Source organism: Elephantulus edwardii, unplaced genomic scaffold (genome assembly GCF_000299155.1).
Source record: "Elephantulus edwardii isolate Elephantulus edwardi_28Jun2011 unplaced genomic scaffold, EleEdw1.0 scaffold00042, whole genome shotgun sequence".
In the NCBI taxonomy this organism is placed as follows: Eukaryota; Metazoa; Chordata; class Mammalia; order Macroscelidea; family Macroscelididae; genus Elephantulus; species Elephantulus edwardii.
In genome coordinates, this window is record NW_006399792.1 from 3,147,538 (window position 1) to 3,163,714 (window position 16,177).

At 37.5% G+C, this 16,177-nt stretch overlaps 1 protein-coding gene across 4 annotated transcripts in view; it reads left to right on the top strand.

Moving 5' to 3' along the window:
• Positions 1-16,177, top strand: part of MAPK10 (mitogen-activated protein kinase 10) — a 487,811-nt gene that overhangs the window by 288,497 nt on the left and 183,137 nt on the right. For all 4 annotated transcript variants that reach the window (XM_006885244.1, XM_006885247.1, XM_006885246.1 and 1 more), the window contains one exon: positions 11,141-11,310. In XM_006885244.1, the coding sequence (XP_006885306.1) occupies positions 11,141-11,310 (170 nt within the window). The remainder of the gene's footprint in view (positions 1-11,140; positions 11,311-16,177) is intronic.

Sequence of the window (16,177 nt, forward strand, 5' to 3'; positions counted from 1 at the left end):
AATACAGAAAGCAAAGCTATTGTTACAAATAATTAGAAACAGGATTAAAGCCCAGACAGTTAAATGAAAATCTCGTGTTCTTTCTTCACTGAAGGCCTAACTCTAGATTTGTTGGGTGTTTTGGTTTTTTTTTTTTGTTCAATTACAAAATAATATTCTTATGTGCAATGACACACTGACCATTTATTTTAGTGTTGGAATTAGATAAGCTCAATGTCTAGTAGGAGTTCAGGCAATATTAGTTTCTTTTTATATAAGTGAACAACATATAGGTGTAAAGTCATGATTTTCTCTTATTGATTAGAATTATTTTTCATCTATTGAAAAGTGATTACATGTAATTTGAGCTTGAAGGTTTTATTTTTTATTTGAAGATAATATTTAAATCATATAATTGAGTTCCACAAATTAATAGTTTTAAGATGGAGCTAATTAATATACAGCTCTGTATGCCAGTTTCCTCATCTGAGAGGGACTGTTGTGATTATTGAACCCAGTATACTTATAGTCGAGTAGCTAAACAATGAGTGTTAACATCATATATCATGCAAAATACATGTCAATGTCTTTGATTAATAAATATTAAATATACTGGATACCACTTGGTTCTAAGTTTATTATACAAACAACTATTCAGTATATTCTTGATGTTAAAGTCTGGGGAAAATGCATTTTTACTATGAACCTCTGTGATATTTTATTAGATTAATGACCAGAGCATGTGACTGATTATGGTCATGCTGCTGTCATTGTCTTTCTTTTGGCTTTCTAGAACCATATTATTATTTTTTTGTACTCATGACAGTACGTTTTCTTTACTCAAAACTTCTCTAAAACTGTCAGGGTCCAATGTGCTTTATTTGACACTTGTTCTTAAAACTGGTTTTAGCAGTTTTATTGTTTCTATATCTTTTATAGTGAGCTGCACAGATATTTCCTGGAATCATACCAGTTATAAATAATAAATAGAGAAAAGAATGACTTGCTCAAGGTTTCCCCATCTATTAAGGGCACACATGAAGCAAGCTCAGTGCTGTTCCACACTCTATAATTCAAAGGATGTGAAGGAGACCTGGCCTCTGAAGAGACTGAAAACTGAGTGTTCCTTAGTAAGGAACTGTCAGTAATATCAGACAGTCATCCAAAGACGAAAATGATGAGGGAGTGCTTGTAGAAGACAGGCTATTATATTTGGGGAGAGGGGGAAGAAACTCAAAAAGAAATCAAAGCTTTGAACACCCATAGAACAAAACCAGCAATGTGGAGATATTTTTCTTTCTAAAAACCCCGTAGCCCAGCAGTTCAATTGATGATGAATGGGAAACTCATTTCACCAAGGCCTTTCTTATAGGCCTGCACACAATGCAGTCTTTTCATAGAACAGATTGGAGTCAAATTTCACATCTCCTTACTAACATACCAGTGATATCAAAAGCCTCTTTTAATTTAGATTTTAATTTATTTCACAGATGGTAGAGGCCATGGAAATAAGTTTGCTTTGAAATTTCTAATGAAAGGGGGAAAATCCTAGTAGATCTATATAGAAATAATTGAGTTATTTAAATACAGTGGAATATTGTATTTTCTTTAAAAAAGAATTTGAATCTATAGAATTGACTTCTAGGTATTTTGAACCAAATGTTAACTACTCTGGTGATGCATAATTTGTTTGAACCATAATGTACTTGCTTACTAATAGTTTACCTGCAAAGACATTTTGCATTTTGATGAGGCTATAGGGAGTACATAGGGAGCTCTGGTGGCACAGTCTTTAGGCAGTTTGGGTGCTAACCCAAGGGTGATACCTTCCTCCTACTGCTTTGAATCCACTAGTGACTCCACAGAAGAAATGTGGACAATCTCCTCTCATGAGATTTACAGCCTCTCACAACCCAGCAGTGAGCTGGTTCTGGCTCAGTGGCAATGAGTTGAGTTATTGAATTAAGTTTGTATATACTTGTGGGATTTAAATATCATTCTAAATGTTTTAGTACAAATTAAATATAAACAGCAGATGACATACTTATTTCCACGCATTACTTGAATGAGCTTTGGTTAGGGTGCTATATTGCATATACGAGGTAGGGAACCATGTTTCTGAGTAGGTGGCATTGGACTTACTAAAAAAGTACTGATGATAAGAAGCATCATTCTGTGAGATTACCTTCAACTCCTAAAACTTTTTCTTCCCCTAGACCAGATCTATATTTACTCCATATTTTAGCCTCCTCAAATGAGTGATGACATCTCTTACATGTAGTATTTCTTAAACAGGTCAATGTGTGGAGCTTTTTGGAAACACAGGTTTTTGTGCTTTGCCCTGTTTGTTGTTGATTGTACCATCGAATTGGAATTGACTCAACGCTGACCTTCCAGCGGGTTTTATGGGGAAGACTATCACACGGGAGGAGAGTGACTGTCTTTCTCCCACTGAGCAGCTGGTAGATTTGACTGAGTTCCTCTGTGTGAGTGTAGCAACTCCTTACTACTAAACCACCAGCCGCTGCCTGTTTTTTCCTACTGTTGTTGTTTACCTTTGAGTTGGTAAACATAGCATAGCTGACCCTCTGGTGGATTTTCAGAGCAGTAAATTACACAATAAATTGCAGAGGAGGAGATTGCCCATTTTTATTCTGTGGAGCAGTGCTAGATTGGAGCACAACAATCAGTTTCAACTCCCATAGATTAGATCAGAGCCGTGCTAATACTGAAGAATCCCCACCCTAAAGTGTCTTCTGAACATGCCTGCCCAGTATGAAATTTTATACCCCCAGTATGAAGTGGGTGGCCCTTAAACCTTAGACTAAGGGTAAGGGTGGAGCCCTGCTCAAGGGCGTGGATTTAAACTCCTGTAGGATATTAAATTTATTAATTTTTAGAAGAATATTCTTTAAAAGAAACAGCAATCATTTGTCTATTTGCTAAACTGAGCAACTTGGGAGTTACTGTGATGCTGAACACTATCCCATAGTCATGTCAAATAGCACAATGGTTACCAAGTATGTACAATGGTTGGATGAGTTTCCAGATTGATTCATGTTGGGAAGTAGGAATGACATCTATTTCCTAAACTAGGTGCCTCTGGAAACTCTACATACTCTCTTATAAATGTACAGAAAAGATGCTTATCATATAACAGAGTTCAGGTCTTTACTGCAAAGCTTACTCTGAGTCATAAACAACTCTACAACACTTAACCACTGCTAAATGAGACTAGTGCTGTTATATCTTGGAGGAACACTCTTCCACTTCATACATCACTCTTTGTCAATGTGCTATATGAGATCACCTGGGTTTGCTGTTATGCTGATCCTTGTGCCATGGGGATATCAAATGTCAGAATGGTTTCCCATTGTGGACAGTGTTTGGTGGAGCTCCCAGTTGTAAAAAAGATTGGGAAGCAGGAGTGGCATCCACTTCCTAAACCACATGCCTCTGGAAACTCTATGAACTTGGAGAAATAACAATAGTTACAGAAAGGCATTAGGTTTTTTGTTCATAGAGTCACTATGACTTGACCTTGACGCGATGGCAATCAACAGCAACATGGATTTTTACATCTTCCCTTTTTGAGTTCAGATCAGTAACTCTTGTCCTTGTGGTCTGAACACAGAAATGCTTAAGCATACAAATAAAGAAAAGACATTTTCAGCCTGCTTAGCTTTTTCCCACATTGTGTTTAATAATGTACTCTCAGGGGCACATTTTATGGAGAAAAACTTGTTTAAGACATTCTTGGTCACAACAGAGAAGATAACCTGGAAGTCTAAGTATAAAATATATGGTGACTTAGTGGGAAGAAGCTGCACTACAATCCCAAAGGCATATGGTTCAAATCCGCCATTTTTTCCACTGAAGAGGGACGGATTTTCTCCCATTTGATTAATTGCTTTTGCAAACCTGCAGAAGTATCAGTTGTTGGTCAGTTCTGACTAGATGGTACACAACAACAACAACACTCTAAATGTCTGAGCTTTTCAAAACCAAATTTAGATTTCTAAGCTTGGGCCCCAGTTGAGATCTGGGGGAAACTCTTTGATATAAACTTACAGGTTTTTATTCTAACATAAGTCTAAGAACATACAAAATCTCTGTGCTCTATTGTCTTCCTATTGTTGTTAGGCGCTATCAAGTCGACCCTTTGAAAACCGGATCTGAACCCTGCCCTATCCTGTACCACCCTCACAATCTCTGACAAACTGGAGCCCATCGCTGCAGTCCCTGTGTTTATTCATCTGGTTAAGTATGATCATGCTCCTTTCCTTCACTGTCCCTTCCCATTCCAAGCATGACATCCCTTTCCAATGAATAGCCAGCCTTTCCTAGCATGTCTGAAATCTGTAAGACAAGGATTTATCATCTTTGTCTCCAAGAATACTCTGGCTGCACTTTCCCCAAGACATATCTCTTTGCTCTTTTGAAAGTTCATGGGATATTTAGTACTCTTCTCTAATACCACAGCTCGAAGGCATCAATTCTTCTGCCGTCATTCATTGACCAGCTTAGAAGCATAGCAGGTGATTGAAAAATCCATGGTCTGAACCAAGGACTTCCATCTTCGAATTTACATCATTACTCCTCAATAATTTGAAGAAGTCTCCCACTTTAGACTTTGCAGTGCAGTATATATTTCCACATCCTAACTGCTGCTACCAAGTGTATTGATTGTGGATCCAAGTAAGATGAAGTCTTGACCATTTCCTCCTTCTATCATGATGTTACCTAATGGTCCAAAAATGAGAATTTTTGTTTTCTTCATGTTGAGATGTCATCCATATTGAAGACTTTGATCTTCTGCATCAAGCCCTTCAAGGCCCCTCACTTTCAGCAAGCAGCATTGACATAACAAAAATATCATAGAATGTTGTTGTTGTTGTTGTTATGTGCCACCAAGTCGTTTGTGACTCATAGTGACCCTATGCACAACAGCCCTAAACCCTGCTCTATCCTGCGCCAAATGCACTGCTTCTGACACACCCATCGCGATGACCCCAGTCACCGAATCAATCCATCTCATAGAGGGTCTTCCCCTCCTGCGCTGTCCCTCCACCCTCCCAAGCATGATGTCCCTCTCCAAGGACCCGTCCCTCCTGGCAACATGTCCAAAGTATGTCAGACGAAGCCCCAGAATCCTTGCCTACAAGGAGAAGCTTGATTTAATCCTCTCCAAGATGAATCTGTTTGTTTTTCTGGCAGTTCATGGTACATTCAGTACTCTTCTCCAGCACCACAGCTCAAAAGCATCCACTCTCCTTCTGTCCTCCCTAGTCATTGTCCAACTCTCTGATGCATAACAAGCGATTACAAAGACCATGGCCTGTATCAGGCGCACCTTAGTCTCCAGAGAGACACTGTTGTTCCTGAGTACTTTAGAGAGGTCCCTAACAGCAGAGTTTCCCACCGTGATACGCTTTTTGATTTCCTGACTGCTGGTGCCAAGAGTGTTGACTGTGGAGCCGAGCAAACTAAAGCTGTGAACAATCTCAATCTCTTCGCCATCCATCCTGACGCTGCCAATTGGTCCAGTGGTGAGAATCTTTGTCTTCTTGACATTGAGCCTCAGTCCATACTGAAGGTGGCCTAAAGAACAAAAATATATTATCTCACTGTTCTGGAGACTAGAAGTTGATAGCAGATGTTGATTCTTTCTGAGAGCTCTAAGAGAGAAATTGTTCGTGCGCCTCTTTTAATTTCTAGTGATGCCCAACCATCCTTGGCATTTCTTAGGGTACCTCTTCTTCCATAATAACAGGGTTCCTCTTCTTGCTTCTATACTCATGTCTCTTCTTTTATGGTTAGCTACCTTTTGATGGAATTAGAATAAAACCTACTCCATTTGGAAAGGTTATTCAAGAATAGGTAACAGGAACTGGCACCAGGGGTTAGTACTTCAATATATCTATTCAGAGACATAATTCAACATACAATAGTACACAGTACTGCTGAGTCAGCCATTAAAAAAACCTTTAACCAACTATACCAGATACTTTTAAGAACAAGGATATTATAGTCACTGATTTATAAATTTTATCTAAAGGTCAATTTAAAACTGGGTATGCTGTTAAAGGTTATTGTGTGTACCTGCCTGTAAATTCACAACCTTAATATAAGATTTTTCAATCCATATATACAAGATTACAAACTCTGGAATAGAGACAAAAGATCAAGGAATAATAGTGTTTTTCTTTTAAATGTGTTGTTGTTGTGTGCTGTTGAGTTGGAACTGACTTGTAGCTGACCCTTCGGTGTGTTCAGAGGCACTAAATTTCAGAGGAGGAGATTTCACATCCTTCTCCCATATAGCAGCTGGTGGATTCAAACTACATGCTTTTGGGACTGCAATGCAATTACTTGACAATATGTCATTAAGAATATCATTTTATTACCTTTAGGGTGTTCCTATTTGACTGAGAATTTTCTTGTTGCTAAAATGTTGATAACAGTATAATACTTTGTGATTGCATTAATCCCCGTATACAAGTATCACCAAGTTCATATAAAAATATCACCATGTATGTGGCATTCTCATTATAGAAAAAGTTCCATTTGTAGCTACAAACTGGGGTTGCATAGTAGGTAATGAGTTGCCCTGTCCACACAAAGGCAAGTGGTTTGAATCTTTCAGCTGCTCTGTGGAAGAAAGATGGATAGTCTCTTCCCATGTGATTTACAGGCTCTGAAACCTTGCTGGAGGATCAGTTTTGAATTGGCTCTGAGTGGAGTGAGTTCTTAGGGATGAAATGAAATTATTTACTCTATTATAGCACTTAGTTATCTGTTGACCTTTTTGCATATATAGCCTTGGTAAACCTTAATTTTATGGTGAGATTCTCCAAAATACTTGAATCTGAGGTGTGGGGTAATCCTTGCCCTAACTGGGACTCTGGTTTTCAGGAGCAATGGAATTTGGCAGTTCATACAGCCACACAATGTGTTCCCTGGTGCAGCTGCAGAAATATTATTTTTGCTGCATGGTAAGTGTCTACTTTCTGACTATCTCAGGCCGAGCTGAATGAGCTGTCTCGTAGTCTCCAGGGCATCCCCCCACTCTAATGCATGGTCCTCGACATGGATCAGAGTCCAGCCAGGGGCCATATTACAATAGACTAAGGGGCCCTGCCCTCAGGATACAATAGATGTGAACTGGAGCCCTAGTATTGTATTTATAATAGAACTGGAGCCCTAGTATTGTATTTATACTAGTTTCCTAAAAATTTCCAGCTCATGATCATATTGATGCTGTAGGGACCATGCTTTAAAAATGATTACTCTATTGCTGGCTTTCACCCAGATATTCAGAATCTGCACTGTGTATATTATGATTGTTCTTAGTACCAAGGTTGGGGCTTGAGTTAGCAGATGTTTTCTCTTATTGGAGAACCAGAGAGAAAGGGAAGTCAGGCGATAGCGTTAGCTGTATAAAACACATCCAATTTTTCCTCAGACTTTACCAACTTAACACCCACCTTTGGCTGTTAAAACTTCAAAACTTCAAACCCACTGCCTTTGAGTTGATTCTGATTCAAGGAGACCTGACTCATGGCACCTTAACCTATAGTCAGTCTCTGTGTGGCAGAGTAAAAAAGAGGAGTTTTCAGTGATGGATTTTTCTGAAAGAGGATCATTAGGTCTTTCTTCCAATGTGACTGCTAACCTCCAGACTTCAGATTATCCAGTACCTTAGTCATTTGTCTCACACAGGGCCTACTTTATACAGATGGTTGAATAAATTCATAAAAATGAATGAATGCAAGCAAAGCAATGAGTTGCTACTGTTTCTTCCTAGAATTTATCCTTTCTTCTACTATAGAAAATATCAGGAGCATTTTAAATACTTGCTCACTGAACTGCCTGCCTGACAGACTTTTCTTTTTCTCCCTGTCATATCTCTAGTGTTAAACCATTATCTGGTGCATAATGATGATAACATCAGAGTTCATGGGATTAAATGTTTGTAAACATTCAATGAAGAGTATCTCTTTGGGTAACCTGAAAGAGAGTGTCACGACTTGTTAACCCCCAATGATTTATTTATGTAACTATTGCAATGATAGAAAAGAAGAAGGGCCAATCTGGTGCATTAATCTTTCATGCAAATTTTGACGCCATAATGAGAAAAGCCATGTTTGCAGGAGAATGGCAGTGCTAAGAGCAAAGAGGTTATGCTGTACAATTAATATGTACATGCATTGTAGTCATGATAAATATTTCCAAAGTGAAGAGAATAAGTGGGGGAAGCAACTTGAATCAACAAAGATTGGCAAAGCTAGTGTGTGCTAAAGAAGTTGTGGTTGGTCAAAAAAGCAGAATATTGTAAGACATAAGGAAAAAGCACGGTGGAACAAGGAAAGGAAAAACAGAATCAAAGACTTCCTATACTGCAACTTAAAATTTACAGATGAATAACTTGATTTTGATCTTCAGATATTTTGAAAACATTTATTTTTTCAATGTTAAAAGCACAGATTTGCTAATCCTGGCCTCCAGATAATGTCAGAAAAATCCAAAGTAGAAATGGGGCATGGTGTAGAGAGCAGTGCTGATAGCACGGTTCAAATCAAGAGTTGTTTAAATGCAAATGGTCTCGCTCTGGTTGATGTCTAAATTTTCAACCCTGTTGTAGCTACAATATTTAGTGCAAGTGTTCTTAGTACATCATCTTGTTTAGTTTCTTGCTCCAGACTTCATAGTAACCTCCTTCACTTTTAGCCTCTTATTAACAGTCAAAATATACCTGCATTTTAAGTTTCCTATTTAAACAACCTAACAACCTAATCTATAAAAATAAAACAGAACACAATTAGTTACTACTGAGCTGATTCTGAATATTTGCTGCTCAAATCTATATGCTGTAAGGTTTTAAATGAGATTAGATTGTAAAGCCTTTCTTTCTCCTAGAGTCTTTTCATAGATTTGAACCTTTTAAACTTTCAGATAGAGTGAATTGATGCCCTGACAATCCCTTTATTTTGGCCTAGTATGTCATTACGTATCTTGCTACTAAAGCAAGAGTCGGCAATTCAAATCCACTAGGCACTCAATGGAAGAAAGATGGGCGTTCCCTTCTTGTAAATGTTCTTGATTTGGTTATCCTTGCATTCTCTGAGCCTTTATGTGGAATTAGTGTCTCTATATCTGAACATATCGTGGGCTGTCATGTGCATTCTGCTGTCAGGTCTGTCTAATCTGTCTGGAATCTCTAGATCTTTTCCCTGGATTCATGGATTTCGTCCCCCATGTCCATATGTTTCCCGCTGTGTTTTCTTCATTTACATTACTAATGAAGCCTGGATTTCTTCCCAAGGATGCACAGGAGCAAATTAGATTGAATTTTTTATTTCAAGTATTTCTTTAGAATGTAAATGTCAACAATTTCTAAGAAAAATTGAGTTATGACTATCCCCAAACTTCATAGTCTGTTTAAGTTTTATATCTTCTTGCAGATTGTGTAACAGAAAAGTTAGTGTATATTAAAATCCTGCAAAAATACTTCGGTTTAGATTTAGGGCTGTAACATAGGCATGTTTTTCCACTAATTAAAACTTGGCAGGGCATTCCATAGAGGTGAAGTATGTGTAAAATCATTAATTGGGTAGGTATGTTCTCTGATAAGCTATGTACGAGTTGTATTCTGTATCATTGTGACACCCACAAATTTTCCAAATGCTCTTGAGAGTAAACAGTCCCTCAGATGAAAATCATTGGTGTAAATTATTCCATTTTCAAGGCTGCTCACAGAGCATATGGGTGCTCAAACGTTAAACAAAACCAAGAAAAAGGATTGACTATTGCGTAGCCATTCAATTGCATTTTAGTTCCTCCTAGTTACAGAATTCAAACGTTCTAATCTCATAAATATCAGAAAACAAAAAGATATGTCATGTAGAAAGTGCATCCAGAGGGCTTCTAAGAGGCAAGGACGACAAAGCTTTGTTTCACATACTTTCAGCTTGTTAGGAGAGGCTATTCCCTAGGAATGACGTCATGCTTGAAAACGTGAAGGATCCGTGAAAGAGAAGAAGACTTTCAAGAGATGGATTGGCACAGTGAATGCAGCAATAGGCGTAGTTGTTTTGGAGATGAAGACGGCTCAGGTTATAGCATTTCAGATCCGCTGTTCACAGGGTCACTGCGAGTTGTACTCGATGGTATAACAGCAACAAAAATAGCATAAATATGAAAAATGCAACATTCATTGTATCTGTATAAGAATTGTGATTAATGGATATTGACATTATATAGATAATGATTTAAATTAAAATGACAAAATATTCAATTGCTAAATATGATTCATTTGTAATTTTCTCTTACATATAAAGATATGTAACAATTGAGTTATTTAAAATGTAAGGTTTCAGAGAATAAAGAGATGGCATTTCACAATACATAAATGTGCCATTTTTCAGTGCTTTGGAGCAGCAATGGGCTCAAGTGTGTCAGAGAGGATGGGAATGAGCACAGGATAGGATAAGATTCAGATCTTTTGTTCAAGACATACCTAGGAGTTGTACTTGAATGGAGCACCTAAAAATAACATTCCAATAATGTTACTTTGGGCTAATTTGTTTCAATACTAAATTTGGTATTTAAACCATGGCACTTTTTGTTTTAAAATGAGAACAAATGCAATCAAGTCTATTCATTTTGAAATTAACTAAAACCACTTTGTTTATTTTGTGGGGGTTTTTTTTGTTTGTTTGTGGCTTTTTGTTTTTTGTTTTTTTTTTTTTACTTTCCTTAAAAGAGTTATATATTTTTATCCTCCCTTTCACGTGGTTATTTTAATGGATGATCTTGGCTCACATGCCTGTCTTATCAGAATCCTAAAATATGTAACATAGGCTTTGGGATCAATATATGGTTAGTATATAAAATACCAGGAAAGATTCTATAACTCTTATCTAAAGCTATTCTAATAAAAAAAAACCAATAAAAAAATCTTTGCATCCCTCCTCCAAGCTCATTTACCCTGATTCATTTTATATGAACAAATGTATAATTTTTCTATGGAAAATAAAAGCTTTTGTAGCAACGACAGTTGACTAAATGTTAATGGTCATTGTAAGAGCAGTCTTCTGTACGTCTCATTGGCATTCTTTTTGCTCGCTTGTCTCAAGTTTTCCTTTTCTCCTTTTGACAGGGATTTGATAAACAAGTGGATGTGTCATATATTGCCAAACATTACAACATGAGCAAAAGCAAAGTTGACAACCAGTTCTACAGTGTGGAAGTGGGAGACTCAACCTTCACAGTTCTCAAGCGCTACCAGAATTTAAAGCCAATTGGCTCTGGGGCTCAGGGAATAGTTTGGTAAGTGCAATGGATTCTACCTTACACGTTCAAATGGAACATGTAGTTTTGTGTTTGCTAGCCAAAATAATTTGCACAAAAAAAAAGCCTGTACGTTGAGAGGAAATAAATCCATTTTATTGAAGAAGAAAAATGACGTGCATTACTTGTTATTTATGGTCCTTTTTAGTAAAAGATACAGATTGACTGTGACTACGTTTTACAGTCACTAAAAACAAAAACAAAATAAAACAAAACAAAAAACCCACAACACCCCCCCAAAACAAACAAACAAACATCCATTGCACAACTGAAAACAAGCCAGGACAGTATTAGAGGCTTTCTAGATGAATTTTGAAGTTTTTATTTGTATTTTTCAAGTGCAAGAAACAGAGGCATAGGTATTAAGATAACCAACAAATAGAACTCTCTACTCCTGAAAAAAAGGGGGGCATTAATGATCTAGGGGTAAGAAGCTGTTGTGTAATCCCAAAGATATGTGGTTCGAATTCACCAGCTCCTGTTTAACAACACCATAGAAGGAGCTTTATTTGTTGGTTATTTTAATGAATATCTCTTTATGTCAATATCTGAAAGAAGGAAGCTCTAATGGCCTTTTGTTGTTGTTGCGTATCATCAAATTGGAATTGATCCATAGCTGAGCCACCAGCAGATTTTCAGAGGCAGTTAAATCACACAGGAGAACTCCTTTCTGGTAGCCTAGTGATAAGGGAGAAAGACAATTTCCTCCTCTGTGATTTGTCTCTGAAAACCCGCTGGAAGGTCAGGTAAGTTTCAGTTCTGTAGAAACGGTATATAACACCACCACCTGATAGAAATGGAACTGATATTTCACTTGCTCCTGTGCTTTTAAAAAGTTAGCTTTAAAAATCACTTGCCTATATTAGAGATAAATTTGCTGATTATTTCCAAAATGAGAGGATTCTGAAATGCTTGGTAACTGTTCTTCTTTGGTAGGGTGGAGGGAGAGTGTAAGAGAGGAAGACTCTGGATAAGATGGATTGACTCAGTGATTGAGGTAATGGGAGTAGGTGTGTCAGACAATAAGGTTAGCTCAGGACAGAACAAGCTTCAGAGCTGTTGTACATAGGGTAACTGTGAGTCGCAGGTGACTTGACAGCACATAACAACAGTAACTGAATTATAAATTTGAAGGAAGGAAAAGAAACATTTCTGAAAAATGTCATGCCTGAATTCTGCTACTTCCTCATTGAAGCCAGGTGTGGAAGTAATAGGCACTCTGGGCCAGGTTACTCAGGTTTAGGGCTAGTTGGCGCTTTCCCTCAGGTGTTGATGGGGTTTATGTGAGATGGGATATGAAAGTGCATAGTACCTGGGCTGGTTGTAAACCAACCATACCTTTAAGGCCTGGCTGTTTATACAGGTGTGCCTCTTTCTTTCTGAGGGTCTGCAGTTACATGAAAAGTCAGAGGCAGGAAGAAGCTAAGAATGAAATGACAATGTGTTCTTAACTCTGAGAATTTCTCCTACTTAGGGTTTTTCATTTTCTTCCTTTCCTGCAAATCCATGGTCATGTTTGTAATAAATGAGCAGTGGTTGTGGCCAGAAGGGATGAGTTCTTGGAGAACGATATCATGCTTGAAAGGGAAGGGTGGAGGAACAGTTAGGAGAGGAGATCCCAGAGCAGATGCGGTGATACAGTAAGTGGAGTAATGAGGATAGTTGTGTAGATGTCAGTGTCACTATGAATCGCAGGCAGCTCAATGACCAAACAACAAAGACATAACATAGTAGAATATATCTAAAAATTTCGAGTGTGCATCCTAAACACATATGTACACAAATACATATAGATTCACTTGTTATTTAGACAAATATATTTATTGGTTATATAAATTACCACTAGATTAATGATTGCATACATTCAGAGTTGAGTATTTAAAAATATATTTCAACACTTCTGTTTTGCTAATATAAAATATTAGTAATTGAATTAATTTCTTCTGGAAAAATCAGCACGAAGGCAGTTCCTGAGGTGCAGGTTGAAGATGCTCCAAATGTTCAATTTTCCAAACCACTGCATTGCTTCATCTTCTCTAACAACAGCTACCTCTTCTAGTACTTTTCTTTTGATCTTTGGTTTCCATAATTCACTGCAAAGTCTCATAGAATTGCTAGCAGAAAGGTCAAAGGACCTGAGGTACTTGCTGCAGAGGCTCAAGGATGAGTTTTCAAGATATATTAAGTCTCAGTAACATGAAAACAAAAATCCTCACCACTGGGCAAATAGGCAACATCATGATAGATGAAGAAAAGGATGAAATTGCCAACAATATTTTTCTTGTTTGGATCCAATCAACACTCTTGATTGAAGCATACAGCATTGTGAAACTCTGTTGTGTAAGACCTCTCCAAAGGACTGAGGAGCAAAGGTGTCTGTCTAAAGACTGAGGTGTGCCTGATTCAAGCCTCAGTCTTTCCAATGACTTTGCTATGCATCTAAGAACTGGACAGTGAATAAGGATGTGAGGAGAAGAATAGATTCATTTTCATGTCGTGTTGGAGAGCTGACTATCTCATTGATTTCCAAAAGAACAGAATTAACTATGTCTTGAGTAAAGTGGAACCAGAGTACGCGCTGGAGGCAAGGATGAGGCTTTGTCTCATGTATTTTGGACATGTTGTTTGGAGAGAATATTCTTTGGAAAGAAACATCAAGCTTAAAAAAGTGAGGAGTCAATGAAGGAAAGGAAGACCCTCAGTGAGACAAATTGATAAAATATCTATGACAATGGGCTCAAAAGTATTGGAGATTATAAAGAAAGAATAGGGTTCAGATCTATTGTTCATAGGGTCACTATGAATCATACTCAACTTGAAGACCTCTAATAGCAACAACAATAACAACAACAGCTTTTTATAACTTTATTATCATACTTTACAAAGCAAGATTTGAAAATCTGGTTTACTTCATATATTCAAGTGGTTTTAAGTTAATTTTTTATTGTCACTATAAGAGGCAGAAGTACAGTATTGATGCCTTTACTACAAAATAAAATAGTAAGTTTCTTAACCCCAATATACTGTGTTGTTAGATGCTGTTGAGTATGGCCCCTAGGGACTCTATAAATAACAGAATTCGACTTTGCTCTTTCCTAATCCATTCTCACACTTCCTGACACACTAGAGCCCATTGTGTCACTCACCATGTCAATCTACCTGGTCAAGGATCTTCCTCTCCTTTGCTGACCCTTTACCTTTCCAAGCATCATAGCCTTTTCCAAGAAATAGCCCCTCCTAGCTACATGCTTGAAGCATGTGAGGCAAAGCCTCATCATCCTTGCCTCCAAAGAGCACTCTGGCTGTACCATCTCTGAGACATATTTGTTCTTTTGGTCATACATAGAATGTTCAGTGCTGTTCTCCAACACTACAACTCGAAGACATCAATTCTTCTTCTGTTATCCTTATTTATTGTCCAACTTTCAGATGCATAGCAAATAATCGGAAATAATATGGCCTGAATCAGATACACCTTAGTCCTCAAACTGATGTCATTACTCCTCAATAATATGGAGAAGCCCCTAACTGCAGACTTTCCCAGTACAGTATGTTTTCTGATATCCTTACTGCTAGCATCAAGAATGTTAACTGTGGATCCATGTAAGAGGACGTTACGGGCACTTCCAATTTTTTATACATCCCACATGATGTTGCCTATTGGTCCAATGGTAAGACTCTTTGTTTGTTTTGATGTTGAGATTCAATCCATATTGAAAGTTATATTCTTTGATCTGCAACAAGCATTTCAAGTCTTTCTCACTGTGAGTAAGCAAAATTGTGTTATCTGCATAATGCAGGTTATTGATGAGTCTTCCTCTGAGCCTGATGTCACTTTCCTCTTCACAGAGTCCAACTTCTTAAATAATTTGCTTAGCATACAGATTGACTAGATATGGAGAAAGAATACAACCCTGATCTACCCCTTCTTAATTTTAAACCATGTAGGGTTGCTGTGATGCTGAACCTTGTGCCATTGGGGTGTCAAATGCCATTATGGTTACTATGGTGGACAGTGTGTGGTGAAACTACCAGTTTATGACAGGTTTGGAAGCACGAGTGGCATCTACTTCCTAAACCGCATGCCTCTGGAAATTATATACTTTGAGAAATGGTAATAGTTATAGAAAGGCTTCAGATCTTTTGTTCATAGGGTCAATATGAGTCATGCTCAACTTGATGGCAATCAACAACAACAACAACAATGTTCCTTTGCTCTGTTCATACAACAGCCTCCTGGTCTAGGTCTAGGTTTATATAGCACACTTAAGCGCTCTCTGATTCCCATTCTTCTCAATGTTAGCCATAACTTGTTATGATCTACACAGTCAACTGCTTTTGCATAGTCAATAAAGCATAAATAGATAATTCACTAGATATATAAAAATTTTGGTTGAAACCTCACCAAGTAAATTTATATTGTCCTTAATGCCAGTCTATAATATTTTTTTCAATATGGAATATCTTCATATTTTTAACATTTCCTTTCTAAGATATTTATTTAAATACGTAAAAGTTTTGAGGATCTTTGACATAACTAAAAATATTCTTTTCAATAATAAAGTCATATAGCTATAACTTAATTCTAAATTTCTCATTTCAAATTCTCTTCTTCTTTGGTGGTCAGCATACACATGACATCTACTTTTTTTTTTTTAATTTGGGTTGTTTATTTTTCATTTCAATGAACATCTACAGAGATTTTGGGATTCCATTCATTCATTGTTGCACCCTTCTCCCGGAACAAACCCCCTCCCCCCTCCCCACCCCATTTGCTCTTCTCCTTGAAAAGCAAAAGAAAAACTCCCTCATTGGTACACAATCCCCCCCCGCACCTCCCCAAACC